We start from the raw sequence: 27,929 nt of genomic DNA, 5'->3' as shown, positions 1-27,929 counted from the left end.
CTTGGGCAAATGGGCTCCTTCTGTGTGTGAGCTTGGGTTCACCTGGGAGTGTGGAGCATCCAGTATCTTCTACTTTTGTACTCACAACCAGGAGTGACCAAGGTAACACCCTCCTTCCCCACAGGCCCTGTGGTTTCCTCTCAAGCTTCTTTCACTTTCTTCTTCTGCTTTCCACCCCCTACCCTCACCCTCCACACTCTTCTCTCCTATCCCATGTCCTCAACCTCCTTCCTTCACCAGTGAAGAAATCCAGGGCCAAGGTAAGCAAAGCATTGTCCCAGCAAAGAAGTGGGAAGATTTGTGCCCAGGAGTCATAGAGGTCATGGCAGTGCCAGGCAGTGGTGGAAGGCAAAGGCCTTGCAAAGGGTTGGTGCAGAGGTAAGGCCTGCAGAAGGGAGAGGTGGAGGAGGGAAGGTAACTGTGGGCCTCTTGGGAGTAAGCAGAAGTCAGGGAATGAAAAGTGGGCTGAGAAGAGGTGGGAGTGAGCCACAAAGCGATAGTGGCATCACAGCAGGTAGAAGGGTTGATATCAAACAGAAACACTAAGCCAATATGGTGGTGTATACTCATAATCTTAACATTTGGGAGGCTGAAGAAGGATCATAAGTTCCAGGCTAGCCTAGAGCTACATAGCAAGACCCATCTCAAAACAAGATGGGCACAGGGGGTCCATGCCTCTAAATTCTAGCTACTCAGGAGGCTGAGATCTACGAAGACAGGTTCAGGCTGGGAATGTGATCTAGTGGTAGAGTGCTTGCCTAGCATGCATGCAGCCTCCTTGGGTTCAATTCCTCAGTACCACATAAACAGAAAAAGGTGGAAGTGATGCTGTGGCTCAAGTGGTAGAGTTGTCAGCCTTGAGCAGAAGCAGCTCAGGGACAGTGCTCAGGCTAGTGTTCAAGCCCCAAGACTGGGAGGCAAAACAGAAAGAAAACAAAAAAAGGAAAGAAAGGTTCAAAGCCAGTCAAAACAGGAAAGCCCAACTAACTAGCAAAAAGCTAGAAGTAGAACAGTGGCTCAAACAGTAAAGCACCACCCTTGCGTGAAAGCTAAGGGACAATCCCCAGGCCCTGAATTCAAGCTCTAGTACCAGCACAAGGAAAAAGAGAGAGGGGGAGAGAGAGAGAGAGAGAGAGAGAGAGAGAGAGAGAGAGAGAAAACCTTGAGAAAGATGATGGCTTAGATGTGGGCCAGGGTACCTTTTGGGAGCTTGGGACAATTGTAAATAACAAATGAAACTTCAGGTCTATAAGCATGGTTCAAGTGGTAGAGTGGCTGCCTAGCAAACGTGAGGTCCTGGATTCAAACCCCACTCTCCGCTCCCCAAAAAGGAAACTTCAGTGTACCTCTTCTTCCTAACTTCCTGTAGGGACATATCTGGTGACTGTGACTAGGCACCCTTCTCTCCCAACCCCCATCCTTTTTCTTTTTTTTGGTGCTAGTACTGGGGCTTGAACTCAGGGTCCAGGGTGCAGTCCCTTAGCTTTTTTTGCTCAAGGTTAACCTTCTACCACTTGAGCCACACTCCACTTCTGGCTCCTTTTTTTGGTGTTAATTGGTGATAAAAGAGTCTCACAGATTTCCCCCCCCCCCCAGGCTGGCTTTGAACTGCAATCCTTCAGATCTCAGCCTCCTGAGTAACTAAAAATATAGGCATGAGCCTCCAGTTCCCCAGCTTCATCCTATTTTCTTTGCTCATCTAAGAAAATTGCCAAGTCCATCAGATTTAGAAACTCTCCCTCCCTCCCTCGCCCTTCCCAGCTGCCTCTCCAGGTCAGCTGGTCACTTCCCCTACTCCGCCTAGAGCCAGATCTATGAGTTTCCATCTCTTTATTTTGCAAAAATAGAAAACTCAGCAATATGCGATACAGCGATACAGCGGGGTAGAGGGGAGATGTAAACAGAGGGGCAGGGACAGCACCCTGACCCCCCAGAGAAAAGGGGGAGCCAGCGGGAATCTTATTTGGCAGCTAAATACAAACTGGGGATTGGAGGAAGAAGGGAGGGATCACAGAGGCCCTGGGCTCCCCCTCCCAAGACCCCTGGCCGAAGGGGTCATTCCAGGGTGTAAACAAAAGCTAATAAATAAATAGAGGCTTCCTCTGGGTCAGGGCGGGATCAGCTAAGCAGCATCTCCCCTCCCTGGGCCAAGCTGCTCTTGGGGGGGGGGGGGGTCAAGGGTAGAAGGCACTAGGAGGATGGGATCCCTGCCCCTCTGTAGTGTAGGAGGGTCCCTGCCCAATGGCTGAGATGGGGGGGCAAGATGACCCCAAGGCACGAGATAGGGCTGAGGGAGGGGCTTGTGACAGAGGGCACAGGGGTGAAGAATGAACTTATATCTGTCATTTCACCCTCAGGCCCCACCCCAGAAATGCAAGTCCCAGCCTGCCCGCCACCCCCACCTGGCACATAGGCAAGGCACAGAGGGCAGTGTGCACGGGTGCATTGCACAACATCAGGCACCAAGGCAAGAGGGTGGGCTCCACCTTCTCCAAGGCCCGCCCTTTTGGTCTCTAGTGTTCCTGTTGGCTCTCAGTGGCCCAAGCACCTGGCAGAGGGAGGGGCTGTGGGATGGCAGGGTCTTCCAACTGCCCTGGGGAGCCTAGGACGCGGTATCTGATGGGGGCAGTGCTGAGATTAGAGTCCAGACCCGGGCTCACCCTTCCGCCCTCTCTCCTGGACAAGCTCCCAGGCCTAGAGAGGGAGCCAACTAGAACGGGGCAGGGATGAACACAAAGGCACCCCTGGAAACTTTGGCAAAAAACAAGGAGCTCACTGAAAGGTGGGGAGAGGGCAGAGCAGGTCCTCTCCCAGTCACTGGCAGTGTCTGAGAGATGGTCAGTCTGCTGCCTGGAGCCCAACCCCACAGAAAGGGGAGGTCAGGGGCCCTGGTCAGGCTGGGGACTTTGGTCCCCTTTGCCCTGGTTTCCAGGAGCTTCATCCTCGCTGGAGGCCTTGGGATTGGAACCAGGCTGCGAGGAGTCGTCCTCAAACATTTCAGGATTCTCCAGCATCTCTCGGATCAGGGGGGGCATGGGGCCTGGAATCTCCATCTTCAGGGTAATGGCCCTTTCTGCTCCTACAACAGAAAGGCAACAAAGCTTAGGAGGGCGGAGGCATATGACCCCTACAGCCACCTTCCTAACTGCTCTTCACGGGGGCCTCCTGCACAGATCTGCTGTCCCTCTCTCCCCAGCTTATCCTCTTCCTACATAAATGTTCCCAGGTCCCACTCTCCTTGCTGGGACCTCTACCTGGTCTTCTCCACCAAGCTTGCTGCCATTTCACCCACTCATATTCATACCACTCTTTCTCAAGAACCACACTTCGGTGGCTCATGTCTGTAATCCTTGCTACCCAGAAGGCTGAGATCTGAGGATCACAGTTCAAAGCCAGCCTGGGCAGGAAAACCACTGAGATTTTTTTTTTTTACCTCCAATTAACTACCAAAAATGAAAAGTAGAACTGTGGCACAAGTGACAGAGAACTAGCCTTGAGACAAAAGGCTCAGGGACAGTGCTCAGGCTGGCCCCCTTGGCCAGCACGGGCACGCACATGCGCGCGCACACACACACACACACACACACACACACTCCATAATTTCACACTACACCCAACTTCTAGCCCCACTGTCCAGAGACCCCCACCCCTAGGGCCCCGAGCTAGCCAGCTGTTCCTACACCTGTGTTGTTGTTTATGCCAGTACTGGGACTCGAATTCAAGGCCCTTCGCTTGGCTTTTCCCCCTACCACCTGAGCCACACCACTTCCACCTTTCTGCTGCTTAACTGAAGACAAGAGTCTAGCAGATTTGTTTGCCTGGGCTGGCTCCAAACCTCAATTCTTAGATCTCAGCCTCCTGTATAACTAGGATTTTAGCACCAGCACCAGGCTTAGTCCAGCTTTTTCTTTCTTTTTTTTGGTGGCAGTAGCAGAGCTTGGATTTGGGGCCTGGGCACTGTCCCTTAGCTTTTTCACTCAAAGCTAGCATTCTACCACTTAAGCCAGAGTTCCACTTCTAAATTTCCAGTGATTAATTGAAAATAAGAGTCTCACACTTTCCTGTTCAGTCAAATTTTGAACTGTGATCCTCAAACCGCAACCTCCTGAGTAACGAGGATTATAGATTTCAGCCACCAGCACCTAGCTTGGTCCAGCTTTTTTGCTGGTTAATTGGAGATAATATTTCATGGACTATCCTGCCAAACTGGCTTTGAACTACAATCTTTAGATCTTAGTCTCTTGAGTAGCTAAGATTACAGGTGTGACTCAACAGCACCCAGCTTCCTCAGCCTTTTCTTCATAGCATTTATGGCAGCTAATTGCCAAACACTATGTTCCAAGCATCCTTCTAAACTAGCATTGTCCAACAGAACTTTCTGTGGTAACAGAAATATTCTCCTTATCCAATATAGTAGTCATTAGGAGTCAGCAGCCACATGCAGCTACTGAGCGCGCCCAGCACAGGCTGGCTGTGCCTGTCCAGCTCATAGCTTCCCTAGTGACAACTGCAACTATAGAACTGCTTTCTTTGTGAATCCAAAGATCAAATCCTTGCCTGTACTACCTGCCACAAGGTACATTCCTAGTCCCTAGAACTGAGTGTGTGTATGTGTGTGTCCTGGGGCTTAGACTCAACCCAGTACTATCCCTGAGGTGGTGGTGTTTTTTGGTTTTTTTTTTTTTTGGCCAGTCCTGGGCCTTGGACTCAGGGCCTGAGCAACGTCCTTGGCTTCTTCCCGCTCAAGGCCAGCACTCTGCCACCTGAGCCACAGCACCCCTTCTGGCCATTTTCCATATATGTGGTGCTGGGGAATCGAACGGAGAGTTTCATGTGTAGGAGGCAAGCACTCTTGCCACTAGGCCATATTCCCAGCCCAGGTAATGTTGTTTTGATGCCAGTCCTGGAGCTTGACTCTGGGCCTGAACACTATCTCTGAACTTTTTCACTCAAAGTTTAGTGTTCTACCACAGCTCTACTTCTGGATTTTTGTGGTTATTTGAAAATAAGTCTCACAGATTTTCCTACCTGGGTTGGACTTGAACTGTGTTTCTCAGATCTCAGCCTTCTGAGTACATAGGATTACAGATGTAAGCCACTAGCACTTGGCTAGGACTCAATTTTTTAAATTGGTGGTTCCAGGCTTTGAACTCAAATCCTCAGGCTTGCTTGATTTGCTTGCTAAGCTGTTCCTCTACAATTTGAGTTATATGCCTCCAGCTCTAGAACTGAATTTTTTTGTTTTTGGTTGTTGTTGTTTTGCCAGTTCTAAGAGCTTCTAGCGTGCTTATTCAAGGCTAGCACTCTACTACTTGAGCCACAGCGACACTTCCGGCTTTTTCTATTTATGTGGTTCTGAGGAATCGAACCCAGGGCTTCATGCATGCTAGGCAAGCACTTTATCACTAAGCCACTGGTCCCAGCCCAAGAACTGAATTTTTAATTAACATTTCTAATAATATTGTATATAACCTTGGTCTTCAAAACAAGCTTGTGTGGAAGGATTAAGTACAGACAAAGCTTCTGTAGAAAAATTAAGTATAGTTATAACCCAGGGTATAAATAGAAAAATGAAGTATGAAACATAAGTATGAAACAAAGTTCAGTGTGCAACACTTGTCTGGCATATATAGAGCCCTGGGTTCCATCCCTAGTACTGAAAAATCAAAAAAGTACCAGGTGCTAGTGGCTCTCACCTATAATCCTAGCTACTCAGGAGGCTGAGATCTGAGGATTAAGAGCCCTAACCAAGGCTAGAGCCCTAGCCTTGGATGAAAAAGCTAAGGGAAGGGGGAAGGGGCTGGGAGTATGACCTAGTGGAAGAGTGCTTGCCTCAGCATACATGAAGCCCTGGGTTTGATTCCTCAGCACCATATATATAGAAAAAGCCAGAAGTGGCACATGATTCAAATGGTAGAGTGCTAGCCTTGAGCAAAAAGAAGCCAGGGACAGTGCTCAGGCCCTGAATTCAAGCCCCAGGACTGGCAAAACAAAAACAAACAAAAGCTAAGGGAAAGCTGGGCACCAGTGGCTCATGCCTATAATCCTAGCTACTCAGGAGGCTGAGATCTGACAATCATGGTTCAAAGCCAGTGTAGGTAGGAAAGTCTGTGAGACTCTTATGTCCAATTAACCACACATACCTGCATGCATGCGTGCACATGCACACATGCACACACACACACACACAGAAAAATTGTCAGTCAAGCTAGGACTCTGTGTGGGTCACCTGGTTCTCAATGACTGAGTTCTTGTCTCTGCCTGTCCACCTGTGTGTGACCTGTAGCTCTGGGAAGACACAGAGAGAAGGCTCATTGATGACTAACCCTTGGTGCTGATGCCCCGAAGGTCAGTGATTTTCATAAGCATCCTTGGGAACATGTAGGGTTGGTTGGGCCGCCGGCGCCGGGCATATAGCCTCAGGGCTTCCAGCAGTGGCTCCTGCAGCTTGTCCACTTTTTCAGGTTCTTCCAGGTCCATGCGGTCTACATAAACACAGTTGAATGAGAGGAGGAAAGAAAAGGACAGGACACACAACACGTGGCTGATCCCCAACAAGCCCTTACAGTATGGCCCCATCTATCCCACCAGTTCCTTCCCTATGGCCTTGAACTCTACCAAGTTATTTCCTTTGCTCAAAGCCATGTACCATTCTCACTTCACAGGGAGCTTTCTCTGGTAAATCACTCCTGATATCGGGAACATATCAGAATTAGTGTCTTGCTAGGGTATCCCCAGGTGCCACGAGCTCTGCTCCCCACTTTTTTTGTCCCATGTTCTTGTCTTTCTGGGAGACGAGAGGATCTAAGCAGTCTGTAGCTGGGATCAGATGCAATAATCCTAAGGGAGGAGATCACCACCAAGGTCCCCCACCTCAGCAGAGAAGAGATGAGGGGAATCAAGGGAAAGGAACCCATATAGGCGCCAGGGGGCGCCCCCGCACCTCCACAGATGAGGCAGATGGCACTGAGTAGCCCAGTCTCGGTGTCATCCATCTCCAGTGGCAGGAGCTGCCCCGCAAAAGCAAAGACGAGATCTGTGAGGGGCCCAAAGCCAGCATTGTGCATCTGGGTCCTGTTCAGGGTCAGCCCGTCGGAGAAGGTCATGGTGTCCTGTTCTGGAGTGTACCTTGTGCAGATCCGAAGCATCTGGAAGTTGGAGTAGGAGGAGGTTAGTGCTGTCTCTAGGGATGGGGACTCTGAAGGAGAGGGGAAAAGAGGGAATGAATAGAAATGAGATTAGATCCCTCGTAAGTGCAACCTGAAACATGCATGGGGAGGAAGACAGAGAGACAGAGGAGCTGAGGCCTGGGGAAAGGAGATCCTTGGAAATCCTTGAGGATTAAATGGCAACTCCTTTGTACAACTACTTGAAAAAAATAATGTAACTTAAATAAAGGAATCCTAGGGGAGATCTGGGGAGTCCCAGATGGCAGATAAGGAAATCTTTTACTGGATCAAGGAACAATTGGGAGTTTCTTTTGGCGGGGGGGGGGGGGGGGGGGAGAAGAAAGGAGGCTGGTACTTGGGTTTGAACTCAAGACCTGGGCACTGTCCATTAGCTTTTTTGCTCAAAGCTAGTGTTCTACCACTTGAGCCACAGTGTCACTTTGGGCTTTTGGGTGATTAATTGAGATAAGAGTCTCACAGACTTTCCTGCTTGGGCTGGTTTTGAACATTAATTCTCAGACCTCAGCTTCCTGAGTAGCTAGGATTATAGGTGTAAGCCACCAGCACCCAGCATGTTGGGAGTTTCTTGTGGAAGTCAGGCTGGGGCAGGACCCACAGGTCTAACTTACCAGGATGTCCAGGCAGGCAGCCTTGAGCAGGGTGATCTGATCAGCGATGCTGAGCCCTGTGAAGCCAGGTAACCGCTTGGCGAACTCCACGATCTTGATGATGCACTTGGTGGCCAGTTCACTGAACTTGTCCCACAGCCCCAGGTCCAGCTGCACTCGGTGGTCTGCACTGGAGTTCTGCAGCAGTAGAGGGAGGTTAGAATGTGAGCAGAGGCCACCCCGCACCCAGTGGGAGAAGAGAGAGCTCCCCACTGAAGGTTGCTATGCTCCTTGTCCTCAGTACCCATTTTTCTGAAGTAGCCCTCACTTGGGGGAGGGGGGGCCCACAGCTCTGCCCACTGCCCACTTCTCACCGTGGTGTACTTGCCCAGCTGGCAGAGCGAGGGGAATGTCTCCTGATGGGCCTTGCTGACCTTGGTGATGAGCTCTTCTAACTGGGGGCTCAGCTCATAGCTGTCGGGTGACCCTTCTTCCTTCACCTCTTTCTTCTTCTTGTTCCGGTCATTCCGCACAGCTAGAATGGAAGCACAAGGAGAGAGCTAGTATCTTCACAGCCTCCCTTGGGATGTGCTTTCTAGCTCATCTGCTTAGTCCTTATCATGAATATCTATTCCTTTATTAGTGCCTCGGTTTCCCTACCTTCTACATTAGCTCCTATCCCCAGGCTGGCTTTCCCTGGCCCCACCCAGAGCCTGCAGGATCAAGCTCCCTCCTCAGGCCATTCGGCTCCATTCTGCCCTTCCGGTCACCCTGCAGGAGCTGGGGAGGGGGGGAGCAGGATATGCAGGCAGGATATCCACTTATAGCCTTGGCAGCACAATGGGGGGGGGGGTGTGGAAAGGAGGAGCCACCCCAGAGCCATCTCAGGCTCCTCTTGGGAACCGGGAGAAGGAGGAACGGGCATGCTCAACCCTCTGCTCCACTAAACAGGGGGATCGGAAAACCCTAAAATCACCATGCACCCATTCAGAAGGAGAGTTAAGAAGAGAGGAGAGGAAGAAAGGATCATCAAATAGGACTAGTGTGAAAGGAGGACAGGGGTCTGGGAAGTGGATTTAGCTGAAGGGAAGAGAGGCAACCACGGGTTAGGACAGTAGTGTGCCTGCCAGGCCAGGGACAGAAGCCTACCTTCCTTGGACATGCCTACTTCAAAGCACTTTTGCAGCCGGCAGTATTGACAGCGATTCCTGGTGACCTTGTTGATGATGCAGTTTTTGTCACGGTGACATGTGTATACCATGTTCTTCTGGATGCTTCGTCGGAAGAAGCCCTGGAATGAGAGGTGTCTTTAAAACGGGATGCTAAGAATATCAGCACCTCATAGGCCATGCAAGTGTTCCCAAGCCTGACCTAATCTATTAACCATCTATGTGCAGAAGCAGCCCCTCATTTCACTTGCCTCATTTAAACAGAGCACCTGTGCCCCTGGTTGTTTATCTCATCCAGATAACTGTGGGTCCCCAATCCACCTATCCCATATGTACACACCTTGCAGCCTTCACACGAGCTGACCCCATAGTGGTAGCCAGAGGACTTGTCGTTACACACGAAGCACGGCTTGTAGACCCGAGGAGGTGGTGGGGGTGAGGGCGAGCTGGGCACCATTTCCTCTGAGCTAGTGCTTTGTGTCTCCACCGCTGGAAGGGGGAGGGAGAAGAAACAGCTCTATGAGGGTGGGGAGATGCCAAGTCTCTACATCACATGCCCATACATCCACTTCTTTCTGGCCTGCAAGTGGTAGCCATTCCCACCACAGGCCACAGCCTCCAAGAAAAAGCCATCGGCAGCTGCAGACCAACTAGTAGGTTCTTAGTCCTTCCCACAGTCAGGCCAGCTCTTCTACATTAATGCCAGCCCCTGTCCTCCCAGCTGACATGATGCAATTCTCTAAATTCCAAACCAAGGCCATCCTGGAAGTTAACTTCATTGAGCCTCAGTTTCCCATACTGTAAAGTACATAAGTGAAGGAGTCAAGTCCCTACATCTCTGTGTTCTCCTTACTACTTGTCACTCTGGTAGACAGACCTTGTCGGGGAGCTGGCCTCTTACCATCTTTGTCCTCTCCCCCCACATCTCCAGCCTCCTGCCCCCCTCAGCCTCGGGGGAGGGACCATGACAGGACACCTGCAGGTGGCACCTACCTAGCTGAGTGACCTGAGAGATTCAGTAGCAAAAGAGTATTTCTCTCAAGTAATATAATCTCAGATAGTCCTCCATCTTTTCCTTTTTAAACCACCTCACAACCAACCACCAAAGTCCTTTTGCTCCAGACATCACTGGACCGCTAAGGCAGGTGGTAGAGTATATACTATCTCACTGTAAGCAACAGCCTTATTGCACACCTGAAAAGGCCGAGGGGAAACATTCTAGGTTCAGTGGCACACTCCCGGCTGATAGTGGGACCAAAGTGTCTAGGAAGGAGAGGAGCTGAGAAGAGGAGACAGGTATTTACTCAGATTCCCAGGTCTACTGAGAGTATAGCCAAGTTAAGAGTCAGGTGACAGTGGGTCAATAGAACTGGTGGAGGACCTACCCTGGACTCTCTCCAAGCCTGTGTTCCCTCTGAACTGCCTCTGGAAATACGCAATCACAGCTCACAAAGGGTCCTAACCTAGGCTCAGAGTAGGGCAGGCCGCGCTCTGCTGGGGGGGGGGGTTGGAGTAAATCCTGTGTGAGTGTGTGGCTGATCTTCAGAAGCAGCTGTGAACATTTCAATCCGTAGGACTCATTGCCTCGATCTGGAGGGTCCAAGTTATTCCTGGGAGACTGTTGCACAAGCCCTCACAAACGCCTTCTTCCTCCTATCCTGGCAGCCCACCTGGTCACAAGTCTGCCCTAACGTGGCCAGAGGACATTAGAATACCGCACAGGCAGGGGTTCCAAGCCAGCTCTTCACAGCACGCCAGAGGGAAGCCCTCCCAATCCCCAACACTCACGGGCAATTAGCATAAGAATCCTAGCGGAGTGAGATTTCCCAAAGAAAGGAGGGGAGGGGGGAGGCACCCCGGGAGGACTGGTGCTGAGAATGTGAGAAGGGCTGGAATTCCTTTCAGGCCCTCTCCTCACTCCCCAGGCCTGTCCTGGGGTCCTGCCCACAGGCTTACACGTGGGGTGGTGCTCTCGCTGGTGCTGACGCCCTCCCTGCCCACAGAGCACTGCCTCATTTCCTCTCTTACGCAAGAGCTTGGGTGCGGTCAGACTGGCATGGGGCAGCGCCAGCCAATTATAAGATTGGGGGCCCTCAGACAGGCAGGCCTGGGGGCAGCTTTTCTCATCTAAGTGGCACTGTCACCCATTCTCAACGTCCCTATGACATACCCACCTCCCAGGCCCTGAACCCTAAAACTCAGTCTGGTGGCTCAGAGGTCACTTTGCAAGTGGAGGGAGCTGGAAAGCTAGCAGGGTCTGCCCTGAAGGAGGGACCCCCCCCCCTTCAGCTGAGACCTCCCCGTGGGGGATGCTGCTCCTGGGGCTAGGCAGGGGCCCCTCTTGAGGAGGGGGAGAGGGCTCTGGGTTTCTCTCCTTTTAAAGCCCAAATTGCTGAAATTGAGGAAATTCCTGGCCAGGCTGAGCGGAGCTTCAAACAAACTCTTTATAACCGGCTGTAAACGCTCCCAGCTGCGAGGCCCAGAGCTGAGCCGCCTGGACTCACAACCCAGCACACACCTCCTCGAAGATACACAGGCTCACAGGCCAAAAACACATGTACACAAAAGCAGGCAGGCTTCTGAACAGTGGGTTCCTCTAACCACAGCAGGATCCTGGTATGGAGAAACTCACCCAGAGGCACAAAGGCACGGACATCGCAGAGGTGGATGACAGGTCACAAAGCTGACAGAACACCCACCACTGGGTTACACCTTTACAAGCCAACAGCTCTGCCACCAAACACCTCAGCCTACCAGGGCAGCACCATGACACCAGAGCTCTCAACTGTGCCCAAACATGCCATCCTGCCCTCTCCTCTAAACCACTTTCTCCCCCCAGTCCTGGGGCTTGAACTCGGGGCCTGGGTGCTGTCCCTGAGCCCCTTTGTGCTCAAGGCCACAGAGCCACTTCCAGCTTTTTTGAGTAGTTTCTTGGAGATAAGAGTCTCACAGGAACTGTTCTGCCCAGGCTGGCTTTGAATGGCGATCCTCAGGTCTCAGCTTCCTGAGCAGCTAGGATCATAGGCTTAAGCCACATGTGCCTGGTTTCTAAACCACTTTCTAAACCCTCTCTCTAAAAGATGGGGTGGACAAGAAGGCAGGCCTGAAGCTGACTTTGTGTGCTTGCGGGGACCTAGAGGTCAAGATTATCATTCAGTTTTGCAAATTGAAATGCAAAAACATCCTGCCAGTCAAGTCCTAGGAGCTGCCACCGACCTGATAAGGACAGGGTCCCTGCCCAAACTTAGAAAAAAACAAAAACCGTCTCAAAAGATTCTTTCCACCTCACAACACCCTCCCCCATATGCCAACTCTCTGTTGTACTGGGCGACCAGAAGGGAGAATTCACAAGAATCTGGTGCTAAGCAAAGTTCCATGTTTTCTCCACCCTTGAGATGGCACACTTTAGTTCTGGCCCCACCCGACACCAAAAGTTGATCTCCTGTTTGCCACCTCCCTCTTCCAGTCTCCCAGTTGTTAAATCTGAGCGGCTCTGCCCTGGAACCAAAAGACTTTAAAAAAAAAAAAATCCGAACTTGTAAACAGCGCCGTGGAGTGCCAAGGCGAGAGGCGCGTTGGCGGGGGCTGGGTGACCCGGCGTGCGCACTCCCCCAGCGCCCGCCGCCCCGCCCGCCGCCCGCCCCTTCCCAGCGCGCCCCCAGCCCACTCCCCCCCACCCGCGCCGTCCGCACCCGGGCTGCGAGCGCAGCCCCGGCCCGGAGTAAATTTGGAAAGGGGGGGGGGTGGTGTTCCAGGCTCCTCTCCCGGCCCCTCCCCACGCCCTACCCCCGCCAGCCACTGCGGCCCAGGCTTCAAAGCTGCCTCTCATCTGGACTTCATTTTTACTGCTCTCAGTCCCCAGCTTTTTTATTACCGCTTTGGAAAGGGGTTCCAGGGCCCCAGGCCTGGCATCTCCCATTTCACAGAGGGAGGGGTGGGGGTAGAAGGGAGATGTCTATTTGGGGACCCCATAGTCGTCTGCACGGAGCCGCTGTCACTTTGAGGCCACCCCACCACCGCCGCCACCACCACCACCACCACCACCACCACCACCACAGGTTTTGCTTTAAACTTTTCGCTTCCTGCTAAAGTTGGAGCCATTGAAAGTCATCACTCAATACAACCGAATATGTGTTTCCAAACACAGCTTTTATGCACCGGGGTGAACGCAGGGCCCCGTGTCCTTCCTCTTCGGTGTGGGGAAGACCCCCCCCCCCGCCCGGTTCTGAGCACACAGGATGCGCCCGCGAACGCTGCGCTTTCCAATGCCGCCCCCGCGGCCACGCAGGGGCGCACGCCCTCGGCGCCCCACACACCCCCGTGCCCAGCCACGAGGACCTGCCCACGCAGGTCAGGGCGAGCGCGCACGGAGACCCTCCACCCCGCACCCACACGCCTAGCACGGCGCTGCACACGCCGGGGTTCACACGCTCCCAACTCCCCACATGGGCTTTACAAACGCCACCCACGGTCCTGGCTGCCCGATCTCTCCCGGGGCCTGGAATCTGGGGGCACAAACTATGAACACACAACTCAGGCTCTCCCCAGTCCCCAGCTCAAACGCCCACCAGAAAAACCACACACACTCCAAACACCACTGCACACACGCAAAGGGGACGCCGAGGCCCCCACGTTTAAAGGGCCAGTGCCTCACACAGAAACGGACCCAGAATCCCCACTTGCAACCCCAGTCCCAGCCTTTACACAGGAGAAAGAGTGAACCTCCAGCGTTTCCTGCACCCGACACCCCCACACCTGGGAACGAATTACCTACATTGCAGACTGGCGGGTTGTGGCCAGGCAAAAGTCTCAAGTCCGGCGAAACAGGAGCTGCCAGTGGCTCTGCGCAGCAAGCCGGCCCCGGGCCCGGCGGCCCCATACAGCCGTCGCGGACCCGGGGCAAACGATTCCATGCAGTCGTACATCGCGACCCGGCTTGGAGGAAAGCTGGGTGCTAGAACACCAAGGACCCGCAGCCCATTCCCCCTCCTCCCCCCGCGGCGCCCCGCTCCTGGAGGGGGGAGGGGGAGGGCTAGCATAGGGCGCTGAGCTGCATGGGGGGTAAGGGGTGGGCGGGGAAGAGGGGGATCCCCAGCAAGGGAAAAGAACTGGGCGGGGCGCGAAGCCCAGGCTGCTGCTTCTCCCTCCGTCCGGCTCACTCTGGGGCGCCCGGGCAGCTAGCACTGGGGAGACCTTTGTAAAAGCAAAGCCTGGAGGGGTGGGGGTGGGGCTTCAAGAGCGAAGGGGGCCGGGCACCAAGAGGAGCCGAGCTGGGAGTGGAACGCACACACATACACAGACGTTCACCCGCTGCGTGCGGAACGCGCGCCTGCTTACACACACAGCCGTGCATGCCTTTATCTTGGCACGCACTAGACATCTGAAAATATGCATTGGTGCACACGAACCTCTGCACGCACATAAGCTCGTAGGTGCACAAGTTTGTGCAAATAATACACACCTGGCTCGGGGGAAATGCTTGCAAGCATTATCTTCCCCACAGCCCCGGGAAGCTTTTGCACGCCATTCGCACTTCGGCGCGTGCCCAAGTCTGAGTGTGGGGGGGGGAAGTGTGCAGGAACCAAAGCACACGCATTTCCTTTCATAGTTCCCCCCCTCTCCCCTCCTCTCTTTCTTTCTCATACAAGTCAATACAGGTCCTAAGTGTTAGGGATGCCTACGGAGAGGGGAACGTGGAGGTCTCCCGTGCGCAGCAGCAGTTCTAATAGAGGCGAAGGACCTGCGCGCCCTCCCACCCACTCCCCCTCCACCTCATTCCCAGGCGGTGGCTCCTCCCTCCGCGCGCACACGCGCGCGCGCTGCCGCGCTGGGCTAAACATTCCTGCGGCTCGGCGCGCGCGCGGCCGCCTCCTTCCTTCCCGTTCTCCCCACCCCCGGTCCAAGGGCCGGAGCGCGCTCCCGCCGTGAACTCTCCGGGAACCCCCCTCGGGGCGGGTGGCCGGGCGCGCTCACCTCCTCCTGACCCGGCCCCGCCCCGCCCCGCCCAGGCCGTCGCCAGCGCTGCAGCGGAGTCTCCCCCCCCCCCCCCCCGGCCGCCCTCTCCAGCGCTGCGGAGTCTCGGCCCCTCCTCGCCCGGCCTGTCCTTCCTCCCCGGTGTCCCGGGCCGCCGCTCCCCAGGCCCCTGAAGAGCCATCGCGCGCCTGACGCTCCCTGCGCGCCTCCACAGGCCCCTCTCACTCTACCCTCTCCTCACACCCAGCTTCGCCCCGACGGCACAAAGCGACCCCCAAACTGTTCTGCCAAGTACGGCCGCAGACAAAACTTCTCCCCCCACCTCGCGGGAATGCCGGGTCCTCCCGCCAAGTGCTCCCATGCCAGTGCTCCCCACCCCGCGGGCAGCATCTGTGCGGGTGACCATCCGCACACCACGGGAAACAACTGTCCCCCTCCCTTCCAGTGCCACACAAAATGCCCTCCCGCGCTCCTCGGCCCGCCAGGCTGCTCCCTGGGGTTGCCCCTTCCGGCACTGGGCGCCCTGGCCCGGCTGAGGAGGGGGCGCCGGGGCGGGGACTGGCCACGTCGGAAGTCTGCCCTCGCCGGGCTGAGCTGCGTCGGGGACCCTGGCCCCGGGACAGCACCGGCGGCGGCGACTCCCGGAAACCGCCCCCTCCCCCGCGCCCCGCCCGCCAGCCGCCCGGCGGGCCGGCCCAGCCGGCTCTGTCAGCGCCGCTCACACGGGCAGCGCCCGGGAGCGGGAGCGGCGCCCGGCCCGACCCCTTCCCCCGTCGGGCGGCTGCGGCCGGGCCAGGGTGGGGCACGCGTTTCTAAGAATCTGTTGTGCGGGGTGGGGGTGGGGGCGCACTGGGGTGCTGCAGGAGTGGGGTGCCTGCTGGAAGAAGAAAGAACAGGAAGGGGTGCCAAAGTAGGCAGGGAAGACGGGGGAGGGGCCCGGGTAGCTGCCAGGGCTGGAGGGGGGGCTCCAGCCCGGGAAGGAAGACCCGAATTGCAGATGGGGGGGGGCTAGGGGGGCCAAGCCAACTGGGGAGTGGGGAGGCTCGAAGCAGAGCTGGAGAAGGCACGATTTTCCCGACCCAGTACAAGCTTCTGCTTCAGGCTTCAGCCCCAAATACCCCATCTCTGGATCCAGGTCCCTAAAAAACAGGGAGGAAGGGGGTGGGGGATAGATTTCTCATTGAAATAGGGCCAGGAGCAAAAAGGTGCGAAATGGGAAGAACCCCCAAAACAAGGGGGGAAAGTACCACTGATTAGTCAACCTCAAACTGACAGTGCCCCCCCCTCCCCCTCTGAAATCTGAAAGGTCCCAATTAAGCCAGGCCTGCCTGGTTGGTAATTAGAACCAGAAGTGGCCAGGCCACAGGGAGGGGGTTGGGAGGAGGGCACAGGAGAAGTAGGGGGAGGGCTCCAGGAAGCCATGAGTCCTCAATAGCCCCCCTTTCTCTTCCCCAGATGCACCCCACTCATCACCCATCTGTATGTGCTTCCCAGGCTTTCAGGGAGAAGGGGGCCTTAGGACCAGGCATTAGGGTATCAGGCCCAACTTTACAATCAACTCCAGTTCCCTATTCTGCACAGACTTAGTGTAGACTTGGGTAGAAGTTAAGATGGGGTAATCTAGTGCCCCCTCTTTTCCCCCAAAGTCCCCCCAGCCCTTATTGCAGCAATTAGACCCATTAGCCTTCTAGCATTTCATGGGAACCAGATGTTCCCCGCCAGCCTGGTGGGAGTATGGGGGGGGGTGCTGCCTGACTCACCCCCTTCCTTGTGATCCCCACCACCAGGGTACATACACCCCTTCCCAGCTAGAGCCCCACAAAGCATGGCCTAGAAGCAAAGAGGATTTTACCCTTCCCCCACTTCTGAGGCCATCAGTACTCAGGCGCTAGGAGGTCACCCCTTAGAGCCTTACCACCCTGGCAAAGATGAGTTTGGCTAGGATGGAGCGAGGGGGGTGCATAGCTAACTGCTTATATATCACTTCTTCCTCCATCCCCGCTACTCCTGCCACCTTCTGGTCGAGGCTCCAGGATAACTAGCTCTGAATTCCTCATGCTAAATTCTCCCTTTTCTTCCAAAACCTCCCTCAAAAAACTGAAGAATGGGCATTTCAAAGTGGAGCAGGTCCCGCCCAGGAGGGTAAGTAACTGAGGCATCCTACCTGAAGGGCAATGGGAGGAGTTTGGGGAGAAGGAAGGGGCAACAGCAAAGTGGGGGGCGGGGGGGGGGGGGGGCTAGGGAGGTGTGAATAAGGGACCAGGCCCAAAGCTAGGATGTAAAGAGCTTTGGGCAGGATGGGGGCTGGGACCCGGTAGGGGGCCAAGGGGGGGTACAGCCTGGGCCCCAGCGGCGGCGGCTTGCCCAGCTCCCCCCGCCAGAGAGGTTTCCTGTTGCAATCAAAGCCCCGTTTGTGTCGGCCTGGAGTTGGAGCTGGAGCCGGAGCCCGAGGAAAGACCAGGAGGGGAGGGGAAGGAGGCAGTTACTGGGGATTTTTCCTAGTGGAGGCCTCACTGCCGCCTGCTCAGAGCCCAGTGCCTGCACCTTTCCCACTGTGGAGGTGCTTCTCTACTTACTTAGATCTGGGGGGCGGGGGGGGTGTCTCTTCAGTGTCTTTTAAGTAGGATTCCTTTTCTACCTGTGCCAGCCTGTCCTCAGTTTCCCCAGGTGATTTGGTGTGGTGAAGCCTAGCCTTTTTTTTTTTTTTGGCCAGTCCTAGAGGCTGAACTCAGGGCCTGGGCACTGTCCCTAAGCTTCTTTTGCTCAAGGCTAGCGCTCTACCACTTGAGCCACAGCGCCAATCCCGGCTTTTTTCTGGTTATGTGGTACTGAGGAATTGAACCCAGGGCTTCATGCATGGTAGGCAAGCACTCTACCACTAAACCACATTCCCAGCCAAGCCTGGCCTTATCCCAAGGACACTGGCTCTAAGACCAAGACAGCTGTCACCAGATTTGAAGGACAAATGGAGCCAGGTTTCAGCACTACAGCTTATCTTCTCAAGAGAGAACGGTTTGCTGCCCCTCCCAGCACCCTTTATTCCCTGTATAGTCTTGAAAAAAAAACCAAACATACAGTACATCGATGTTCACAAAGAGAGATACTCAGAAACACTAGGGTTTTCGTGCATATGCACGTACCTGCTCAAGCCTGTGAGCATGCGTGCACACGCCCCTCTGTTTTCTGTGCACACAGGCCTGTGCTTGCCTGGCTCAGCAGTACCTGCTCCCCTGGCCTCTCCCCTCCTGACTGCCTCACCAACTGTGGCCCTGGAGAGCCCTAAGAGGTGGAGCAACCCCTCTCTTCTCAACAAGGATGTCCCCAAGGTGCCAGGGACTCTTCAATAAAATACAAGAGCAAGCCCCAGGGACAAGTTCTAGGCTCCTTCCTGGACCACCTTCTTTTGTCCTAGAGATCCTAGGATCTTATCCTAGGATTTTCTCCTAACAAGACGGTGCTATCTGTAGAATAAGAGGGAGGCTGGTGAGAGAGGCACAAATTCAAGGTAAGCAATGGCAATGCGTTCAGGTTTAGGCTTTTACTCTCTTGCTATTAGATGGTGTCTGCCAAAAAGGGGTAGCAAATCAGAGATGAGATGGCACCCTCACCCTGGCTGTCTCCCCTTCTCCCCATCAGGTTTTCCAGACTCCAGGACCCCTTCCTCTTCTCTACCACTAGGTGCTGCATGCCCCACCCCCAGGCAAGCTGTCAGAACCCAAGCCTTCCTTCCACTAATCCCCACCCCACCTGCCATCTCCCTGCCCAGACCTGTCCCTCCAAGCTGGCCGCACCCTCTCCTGCTAGCAGCCCTAGTTCTGGCTCCTCCCTAGGACTCCTCCTTTCAGCTCCCTGCCTTCAGGACTGCCTTTGGGGATGTAGCTCATCATGATGCCTTCCCCTACCTTGACCTCACTTTGAACCCTGACCTTGATCTCCTCCTTATGTCCGAGACACAAGGGCACAAAGAGAACTTCACCAGAGCCAGCGTTTACTCCACTACCACTCTTTTTCTCCCAGAACTTAGTAGGTGAAGTCGTATGGTTGTCTGCAAGAAGTATGGGAACAAGGGACCTTATTCCCACTGCTCTGGCCCCCAGGACAGATTCATGGGGTGAAAATGAGGTAGGGGGAAGCCCAGCTCTAGGTTTCTAAAAAGGGGGCTTTGTGCTCTCCCATTCACCTGCATGCCACTAAATAACCCTTGTTGAACCTCAGACATGCCATTGGTGGGCCTTGCCAAACACCAGACGCACCATCAGAGGCCTATTAAATGCCTTCTCACCCTTCACACTGACTCTTTGTTGCATACAGTAAGATTCTGTATATAAGCATTTTTCAGGAAGAAGCTGTGCACACATAAGTACATATAGATGGGACACACACACACGCACACTCACACATACCTTTTCCACATGAGCACACTGTTTCCAGTGGAGTTGCCAGCCCAATTCAGTCATCCTTACATACATACACACCCCCTCTCAGTGCTCCTCCTGAAGGCAGGCACTCTTCTCTTCTACCCTTGCCCCTGAGTCTGTATGGAGTTATCAGGGATGTGTTTTTTATCTTTTTGTCTTTTTCTCTGAGTCTCTGTTTCTTTTCCCCTCCAGTTACTGCCTCTTCTCTCTAGCTGAGATTTCTTCAATAGCTTACATGTTAATGCCCCCATCCCCCCCCAGCCTCCAGATTATGGCCAGGACCAGAGAGACAACCACCAGGTGGGTAGAAAAGGGTCCCACACAGAAGAGGGGAGGCCCATGCCTTGGCTGCTGTCAGCACTCAACAGCTTAACCCAAAGAGGGCAAGCCTGGAAGACAAGTAGGGATCTGCACAGCATGTGGGCACTATGCCAGACCTGGAGGCAGGGGAGGAGTCCAGGAGCATGTGGCTAGAGGTGAGGATGCTTATGGAACACATTTGCACTTCTCAGGACTACTTTAGGTACAAGAGTCACCTTTGCAGCTATTCCCATCCTCCCCCACCCCAACCAAGAAACACAGGCAGTCTCCTAACCCCACACATCTCTGAGCACTTAGCATTAGGTTCCCTTCCTTTTTGCAGCCTTACAACCATCTCTAGTTCACAGAGCCAGACGACTGGCCTCTAAGACTCAGCGCCTTCCTAGTCTGGTCCCCTCCACCTCCCCGCTGCATGTAGGTAGTAGCCTGGGATGGCACCAGACCCACCTTTGGCTGCCCACACAAAGGTACCAGTTGGCTGATTCCAGAGGTGGGTTGTTTTTTGTTTTTCTTTTTTGCCAGTCCTGGGACTTGAATCCAGGGCCTTGGCACCATCCCTGAGCTTCTTTTGCTCCAGGCTGGCACTCAACCACTTGAGCCACAGCTCCATTTCCAGCTTTTTCTGTGTATATGGTACTAAGAAATTGGTCCCAGGGCTTCATGTGTGGTAGGCAAGCACTCGACTACTAGGCCACACTCCCAGCCTCCCAGAGATATTTTTATATTTCCCAACTTTACACTGTTATTATCCCATCCTACTGAAACAGGTCCACACTCAGCCCCCCTCCTCCCTCCATGACCCTTCACTGTGTCCTTAGACCAAACTCCCATCCCCTGTTCATCTTGTTATCTAGGGGACCAATTTTCCATATTATTCACCCTCCAAATACTCTCCTAATTCCATTTGCCCTCATCCCCCCAAATCATCCCTGAGACTCACACAGCGAGGCCATCTCCTTGGGGAGGTCAGGCTGGCCCAGGCCCCGGAAGCTAGGGCTCAGCATCTCAAATGGCGGAGACCCCCTGAGTGTTCCTGGGAAGGCAAACGGGAAGCCTGCCCCTGGGTAGCCAGATCCAGGGCCCAGGGCGCCAGCTGCAAAGAGTCGCTCCTTATTGGTGGCCATGGCGGCTGCGGTGTAGGAGTCTCCTGGAGTCTGCAGTGGGCGAGGGTGGTCTTCAGCCACAGCCCCCGCCCATGCCCACTGCCCTGGCTTGGGAGGCTCCGTGCCCACCCTGCCTGGCCTGCCCACTGGGTCTCCGATGGTCCTAGAGTAAAAGAAAGGAAAAAAGAGACACTTAGGAAGGATCACATGAAAGCTGGGCTCTGGTGGCTCACACCTGTAATCCTAGTACTCGGGAGAGAATCACAGTTCAAAGCCAGTGAGGGCAGGAAAGTGTATGAGACTCTTATCTCCAAGGAACCACCAGAAAACAGGAAGTAGAGCCTGTGGCTCAAAGTGGTGGAGCGCCAGCCTTGAGTGAAAGGCCCTGAGTTCCAGGCCCATGACGAACAAAAATAAAAAGGAACGATCACAGTAAAGTCCTAAGCCCCCTCCCTAGTCCTCCCTCAGATGAGTCCATGCTACCCTGATGCTGGGCTCTGCCATGTGGAAGAGAAAAAGTTTCCAGATTAAGGGCTGGGAATATGGCCTAGTGGCAGAATGCTTGCCTTGTATACATGAAGCCCTGGGTTCGATTCCTCAGTACCACATACACAGAAAAAGCCAGAAGTGGCGTGTGGCTCAAGTGGTAGAGGGCTAGCCTTGAGCAAAAAGAAGCCAGGACAGTGCTCAGCCCTGAGTTCAAGCCCCAGGACTGGAAAAAAAAAAGTTTCCAGATTAACTCCAGAAAAGAGTAAACTGAGGTTTCCACTTGAATGGTGGTCTGAGAGCTTCTGGTCCGAAGGGGTCCCAGAATTTGTAAAGTGTCCAACTGACCTAGACATTTGCTTGCTTGCTTTTTTTCTTTTGTAAGCTGAGGGCTTTCGGCTTTCTAAACAGGCACACTACCATTTAAACCACACACTCCAGCCCCAACTGAGCTAGAGATTTAATGCTCACATCAGTCCTGTGATGTATAGGCATTATGATTCCCACTCTGCCAATGAGGAAACAAATTTAGTGACTAGCTTTAGGTCACAAGGTAATTAAGTGGTTGAGCCAAGTTTCACGTTCTCACATGGGAGATAGAGCCCTTGTCTAGCATGTGCAAGGCCCTGGGTTCAATCCCAGCACCAGATTAAAATAAAATAAAACTCTCCACTACTTTGGAGACAGCAAATGTATGTGTTGTAACTTTGAGGGGCCACATCTCTCTGGAGGGGAATATGCTACACTGGAACATCCTGGAAGTGGATTGCCTGAATTGACATTCCTACCACTTCCTAGCCATGGGCCTTTGGGGGAATTACTTCATCTCTCTGTACCTCCATTTCCTCATCTACCACCTGAAAAGAATAGGATCCACTTCAAAAGGCTGTTGTGAGGATTCTCTTACTTAACAGGTATAGAATGATTAGGATAAAGTAGGACACATGTTAAATACCAGGCAAGTGTTTTGTTTTATTTCTCTTTCTGTTATCTTACTTCATATTTCTCTTTTCATTACATTTCTTCCCTGTTTCTTCCTCAAATACTTTCTCTTCATTTCCTCTCCTAATTGTGCCTCCCACTATCTCTCACTGCCTAACTTCTTGGACACCCTTTTCTTCAAACTAGGGACGCTGTTTACACACACACACACACACACACACACACACACACACACACAATATGACAACTATTACGCCAGCAAACACTTCTTGTCTTCTTGTCCTTTTCGCTTCACTGTCTCCTTTTCCTTCTTATCTCTGGGCTCTATCTGATTTTGGAAAATTCTCCCTCCATCCTCTCCTCTCCAAATGTAACTTTCCCCCTGATATAGACATGTGGGTGTGGGTGTGGGTGTGTGGGTATGCGTGCAAGTGCATACACTAGTACTGAGGTAGTACTGGGGCTTGAACTCAGGGCCTGGGCACTATCCCTTAGCTTTTTTTTGCTCAATGCTGGTACTCTACCACTTAAGCCACAGCTCTACTTGCAGGTTTTTGTTGTTTTTTTTCTCTTTTGGTGGTTAATTGGAGATAAGAGTCTCATGGACTGTTCCTGACTGGTCTGGCTTCTTTCTAACTGTCATCCTTAGATCTCAGCCTCCTGGGTAGCTAGGATTACAGGCATGAGCCACTAGCATCAGGCTCCCCTGGGAATTTTTCACCTGAATGCAGGGATGGGGAAAAAAGCAAGAAGACAGAAGAAATGGGAATCCTGGGGCTTGCAAGTGAATGCTCTTCTAATGTTGTGACTGTCCTAGGAGCCCCAGAACTACCTACCTCTTAGAGACTACAGGCTAGAGAGAAGACTAGCCCAGTACCTCTGTGAGTCAGACCTATAACAAACTAATATGAAGGGCAGAAAAAGACCAGGAGAGAAGATCATAGGATGGGTAGGTCCTGGCAGTGGACAGTTCTGCTCCTAGGACCAATAGCTTTTCAATCCTTCCCCCCCCTCCTTCTTCTACTCTCTCTCTCTCTCTCTCTCTCTCTCTCTCTCTCTCTCTCTCTCTCTCTCTCTCTGTCTTTCTCTCATCTACCTAGACCCTCAAGTCCCTGAGAGTACATTGACATTGTCATAAAGAGATTACAGGAGTTCAGATCTCAACACTACTACCCTTTACTCCAATGCATGAAGCAGTCTTTGTCCCATCACCAGTTACTCCCATACCCCCATGACCTTCCAAGTCTTTACCCCCAGTGTCTCCTCAGGTCCCCAAGTCTGAGCTCCAAGCCCTCAGGTCCCTCTCCTTTTCCTTTCCCTACTCCAAGAGGTCCTCATCCCAAGTTAAACCCAGGTGGAGCCAGGAGTCCGGGGCCCCTGAGGCCCCTGGGCCATAGCTCAACAGGCTAGGCCACATTCCAGGTAGATTAACCCCTCCAATGCCAAGGGTGAGAAGCTAGTAGGACACCCTCCCCCCATTTTTCTCCAGACTCTGCTTATTAGACTAGGAAGGCTCTCTGCGCTTGCCCTCCTTTGCATCTACCTCACTGCAGATGAGAAATAGACCTGGAGGGCTGGCAGGAGGACTTCAGCAAGGGGTCCCAGAGGGATGCTCAGCCTCCTGACCCTTACCAAGGAAGGAGGCCACAAGTGAACAAAGGACAAGCTGATCTTGGCCTTCCTTCCATACTGCCCATAACGCGACGGAGATAAGACCTGTAGGTCTAGTGGAAGAAGAATAGATATTCTTCTTCTTTTGGAGTCATGGTCTCTCTGCCTTGGCTAGGAAAAGCAGGGGAGGTCTTAAATCCAGGGTAGAAAAAAGCAAGGAATGGAAGACAATGACGTCTAAAAGGCAAACCTAAGTGAAGGCCCCAGATGCCTTGCTTCTTTGGGGAACCTGTGAAAGGCAGAGAACGTGTTTCTTCTCCCAAGATGCCACCTTGGACGGTAAGGTCCAAGGGAGCAGGGCAACTGACTGAGGGGGGAAAGGGGCTCTTACAAAGCTGCTTCTCTTATAGCTGAGGTGGAGTAGAGGGGAGGGCATGGATGAAGGGGGCTACCGGATGAAGGGGGGCGTCTCCCTGCTGCCCTACCCGCTCCAGAGCCTGAAACAAAGCTGCTCTTGTAGGCTGTTCTCCACCCGCTGCCCCCCTCCCTTCTGTATAAACACGACCACCTTTTTCCATGACCCCATCCCCAGCCTGGGCAGAGAACCCAGGCATCCTCTGCTCAAGCCCGGGCCCCCAGCCTGCTCCCCAGGAGGCAACAGTAGGCCTGGTTTCCCTGGCCCTCTGCCACCCTTGGGGGAGTCTAGACCCTTGAGTCTCCACCTCGCATCCCCAGGTGCCCTCCCTCCACATCACTGGCCCCAGGGAGGGGCAGTGCCCAGGAGGCAGGCAGGCAATGCCAGTGGAATGTGTGTGGGCATCAGAGGGCATAAGCAGGGTGGGGCAGAGGGGGGAACTGGAGGTGCCTGTTAGGTGGCTTTCTGAGCCAGGGGTGGGGGTGTGCCAGGGCTGGGGGCGTGCCCTGTGTTGCCTACCAGGCTCTAAGCCACCGTGTGTGTGTGTGTGTGTGTGTGTGTGTGTGTGTGTGTGTGTGATGCCTAACCTTCAGGTACCTTGCATGCACTCCCCTCAACCCCTCCCAGTCTTTACTTTCCTCAAGGATATGAGACACTGGCTGTGGTCCTTAACCCCAACTCAGCATTTGAGGAGTGACTAAAAGAACTAAGAGGCCCAGATTTGAGGATAGGAACCTAAATGGGTTACAGTCATCTTGGTATCCTGCTCTTTCCACCCCCTCTAAGGCTTCCCTGCCCACCTAGACTATAACCACTACCAAGGAGTCTTACCCTCTGGCCACCTGCAGAGATTGTCTCCTACATACTGGGTCCAGTCAGGCTGAGGGGACTGGGATGTAGCTGCCGGAGACAGGAGACAGAGAGGCACTATTAGTAGGATAGCCAGACTAGGACTCTGGAGTCCTGTCTCAGCCTTCATACTCTTCCTTTGCTCCTTTGGGGATTCCCTCTAGAATATTCCAGAGGAGCACCCCCCCCCCATACACACACACACACACACACACACACACACACACACACACACCATACACACCCCTTTGTGGCTGAAGAGAGCCAAGATTCCCAGCCATCCTTGGGACATTGTCAGAGGGAATCCTGAACTGGAAGTTCAAGGTTAACTTCATAGAGCCCTCTCCTAGCCACCATTCCTCCCCACTTCTGATAGCCTTTGCCTTTGCCTTTGGCCATTCCACCGTCCAAAGAGAAGCATAGACCAGCTTGGACCCTCAGATCCACCCTTCAGAGCTTGGGGGGGGGGGGCAAGAGAGCCGGTGTCTCTCCCACAGGAGGGGACGGACCCCTGTCTTCCCTCACACTCCAGACCAGTAGATGCCCCCCATCCCCAAAGAATGATCTCCCTACCCTTAAGACTCCTTCCCAAGTGCTCTTCTCTACTACTTACCCCAAATCAAGGGCCGAGAGCCCGGCCCATCCCCTCGCCGGTCTAAACTCTTCCCATTCCCTCCCCGCATAGGGGCTGACCCCAAGTTCCAAGCAGGAAGACACCGCCCCCCCCCGCTGGCCCGCCGAGTGGACAACCTGACCACCACCACCCCGTCCCGGGAAGGGGAGCGCAGGGGTGGGCGCCCACCTGGCCGCGCGGAGGGAGGGAAGGAGGAAGGGAGGTCCGGGGCGCCGGTCCGCCGGTCCGAGCGCCGCTCGCCCGGCTTCCCCGCCGGACTCACCTGGAGGAGGGCGGGGGCAGGGAGGCCTGGCAGCCCCGCGGCCCCCGGGATGGAGCGTCGCGGTCGGTGTTGGGGACCCGCGGTCGGCGGGGGGCTCCGGGGCGGCGGATGGGGGGCTCGGCTCTAGGCTGGGACCGTCCCGGGGCCTCTCGGAGCCCGCCCGCCCACGTGACCGCCCCAAAATATCCGACACATTTTCTCCCAAACCGCACACTGACTCTGCAGGCGGGGACACGGAAAATATTTTCTTTCTTTTTCTCCCTCCCTTACCCACCCCCCCCACCTCCTCCCTCCCTCCCTGCCCGGCTCCCTCCTCCCCCTGCCGCCCTCGCTCCTCCCCCTCCCCTGCCGCCTGCCCCTGCCCGGCTCCCTCCTCGGTGCCCCGGGGCTGGAGGGCGGGGAGGCGGGGGGGGGGGGGGGAGGGAGGATGGGTGAGGATGGGGGGGCGGGGCGGGGCGGCCCGGGACGCCTGGGTCTCTGCCCCTCCCATTTCCGTGGCTCCATTCCCCCCACCCTACCCCGGGACGGCCGGGCGAGGCTGGCAGCGGCGGCCCGGTGTCCCCAGGCCCCGGGATGCCCACCCCTTTCTCCCGGGCCATCGCCGGTCCCCGGGTGAGGTGACGGCCAAGCCATTCTCGGGGACCTCCCTCCCCTTCTCCCCACCCCGGGGGGGAAGCCGTGTCCACGTCCTCCCCAGGGGTGGGGTGCCCGCGCCCGAGCCGCCGTCCTGCCCCCTCGGGTCGCCTCCACCTGCAGGTCCACTCCGCCTGTCCCGTCCCCTGGCCTCCCCCAGTCCTGGGGCCTCGGCCTCAAACTGGTTTAACTAGTGGGAGTTGTGGGGGTGCTGCGGGCCGGGCTCCCCAGATCTCCTCCTTCCTTCCCCTGGCCCTCCCCGCCTGCCCGCAGTGAGTTCCCCGGGTCGGGGCGCCTCGGCGGGGCTGCCGGGACGGTCCCCACCTTGTGGCTGGGGTTTGAAGGGGGAGAGGGCGGTGTGGGGGGGGGGGCGGGCTGTAGGAGCTGGAGCTGGGAGTGGGCGGAGCCCGGGGCTGGGTGTGAGGGAGAAAGCCCAGGCCAGGGTGTGTGTGTCTCCGCCTGGGCCAGCGGCCTGCCTGGCTGCCTGCTGGATGCGCCACGAATGTTGTTGACGCTGGATTTCTGGGGAACCCCCACCCCCAAAGCAGTGTCTGGGATACTTCGACTTAACCCCACACGGACTCTCCACCCTAGAATGGGAACGCCGAAGTTCCGCTCTGTTCTGCTCGGCACAGAGCAATTAGTGAAGGCAAAGAGAAAGGTCTAATCCTACGGTGCCCTAGACCTGAAGCCCTCCACCAGCGATGGGCGTCAGCAGGGAGGAAGGGGAGAAAGGGAACATTGTCGGGGTTGGGCTAAGCTCTAGCTCAAAAGCCCTTCCCGAGAAACTCTCCCTGGCTTGCTGGCACCTGGGAACTGGGCTCCTGAGTCACATCACATTTTCCATACTGGAGTCGCTCTGCTCTGGCCTCGCTACCACCCTGGGGGCCGGTGTCTGCCCTTTGAGGAAAGGTCTCTTTTGGTAGCCAGAGTTAGGTGAAAGAGAGGAAAAGAAGCCCCGTGCGGTGGCTCTCTCCTGAGACCAGAGATGTCATCAAGGGTGCAGACAAGCCCTCCTGTTCGCTCCAGAACTGAGAAGAGCTGGGAATAGGTACTCCAGGGTCCCTGTCGTCCCCCGTCCCACCCCCACCCCCCCTAGTCCCCAGTTCCCAGGTGGCCTGGCTGCTGTTGACTTTGCTGGTTACCCTGGGAGCAGCTCTAAGCAGTGTGGGAGAGGCGGGTGTTAGGGAGTGGGACCCTGGCATTCAGGCTAGGGTGGGATGGCTGGCCGCCTGTGTGGCAGGGATTCTGCCAAGAAACTGCAAAAGTTAACCCCTCCTGCCCCTGCCCTGGTGGTGGCAAGGCGGAAGAAGGGCGGGCCCAGCTGCGGTTTGGG

The 27,929-nt window shown here is 54.9% G+C and overlaps 1 protein-coding gene across 4 annotated transcripts; it reads right to left on the bottom strand.

The window, feature by feature from the left end:
• Window positions 1-1,815: 1,815 nt before the first annotated feature.
• On the bottom strand, window positions 1,816-26,202 carry Rarg (retinoic acid receptor gamma). Of its 4 annotated transcripts, XM_048363735.1 has the most exons (10): window positions 25,961-26,202; window positions 25,047-25,115; window positions 20,599-20,924; window positions 9,287-9,435; window positions 8,927-9,068; window positions 8,152-8,312; window positions 7,799-7,975; window positions 6,944-7,148; window positions 6,327-6,485; window positions 1,816-3,079 (listed from the first exon to the last, which is right to left on the bottom strand). In XM_048363735.1, exons 3-10 carry the CDS (start codon window positions 20,780-20,782, stop codon window positions 2,880-2,882), a joined length of 1,377 nt encoding a protein of 458 aa, XP_048219692.1. In that variant the 5' UTR covers window positions 20,783-20,924; window positions 25,047-25,115; window positions 25,961-26,202; the 3' UTR covers window positions 1,816-2,879. The 4 variants fall into 4 exon arrangements, with proteins under 4 accessions (XP_048219692.1, XP_048219703.1, XP_048219699.1 ...); XM_048363746.1 differs by lacking the exon at window positions 25,047-25,115; XM_048363742.1 differs by lacking the exon at window positions 25,961-26,202 and having other exon boundaries at window positions 25,047-25,118.
• Between the last annotated feature and the right edge of the window lie 1,727 nt (window positions 26,203-27,929).

Source organism: Perognathus longimembris, chromosome 1, assembly GCF_023159225.1.
Source record: "Perognathus longimembris pacificus isolate PPM17 chromosome 1, ASM2315922v1, whole genome shotgun sequence".
Lineage (NCBI taxonomy): Eukaryota > Metazoa > Chordata > Mammalia > Rodentia > Heteromyidae > Perognathus > Perognathus longimembris.
This window is presented reverse-complemented; position numbering and strand designations above follow the sequence as displayed.

What these genes read in the sequence shown, in the direction of transcription:
- Rarg (XM_048363729.1), bottom strand. Translation starts at nt 13,985, where the DNA reads ATGCTAGCCCTCCCCCTCCCCCCTCCAGGAGCGGGGCGCCGCGGGGGG. An exon ending in AGCTGGGCAAGTACACCACG is followed by an intron (nt 7,976 to 8,151) that starts GTGAGAAGTGGG and finishes CTACTGCTGCAG; the next exon opens with AACTCCAGTGCAGACCACCG. An exon ending in TCGGGGCATCAGCACCAAGG is followed by an intron (nt 3,080 to 6,326) that starts GTTAGTCATCAA and finishes TTTCTGTTGTAG; the next exon opens with GAGCAGAAAGGGCCATTACC.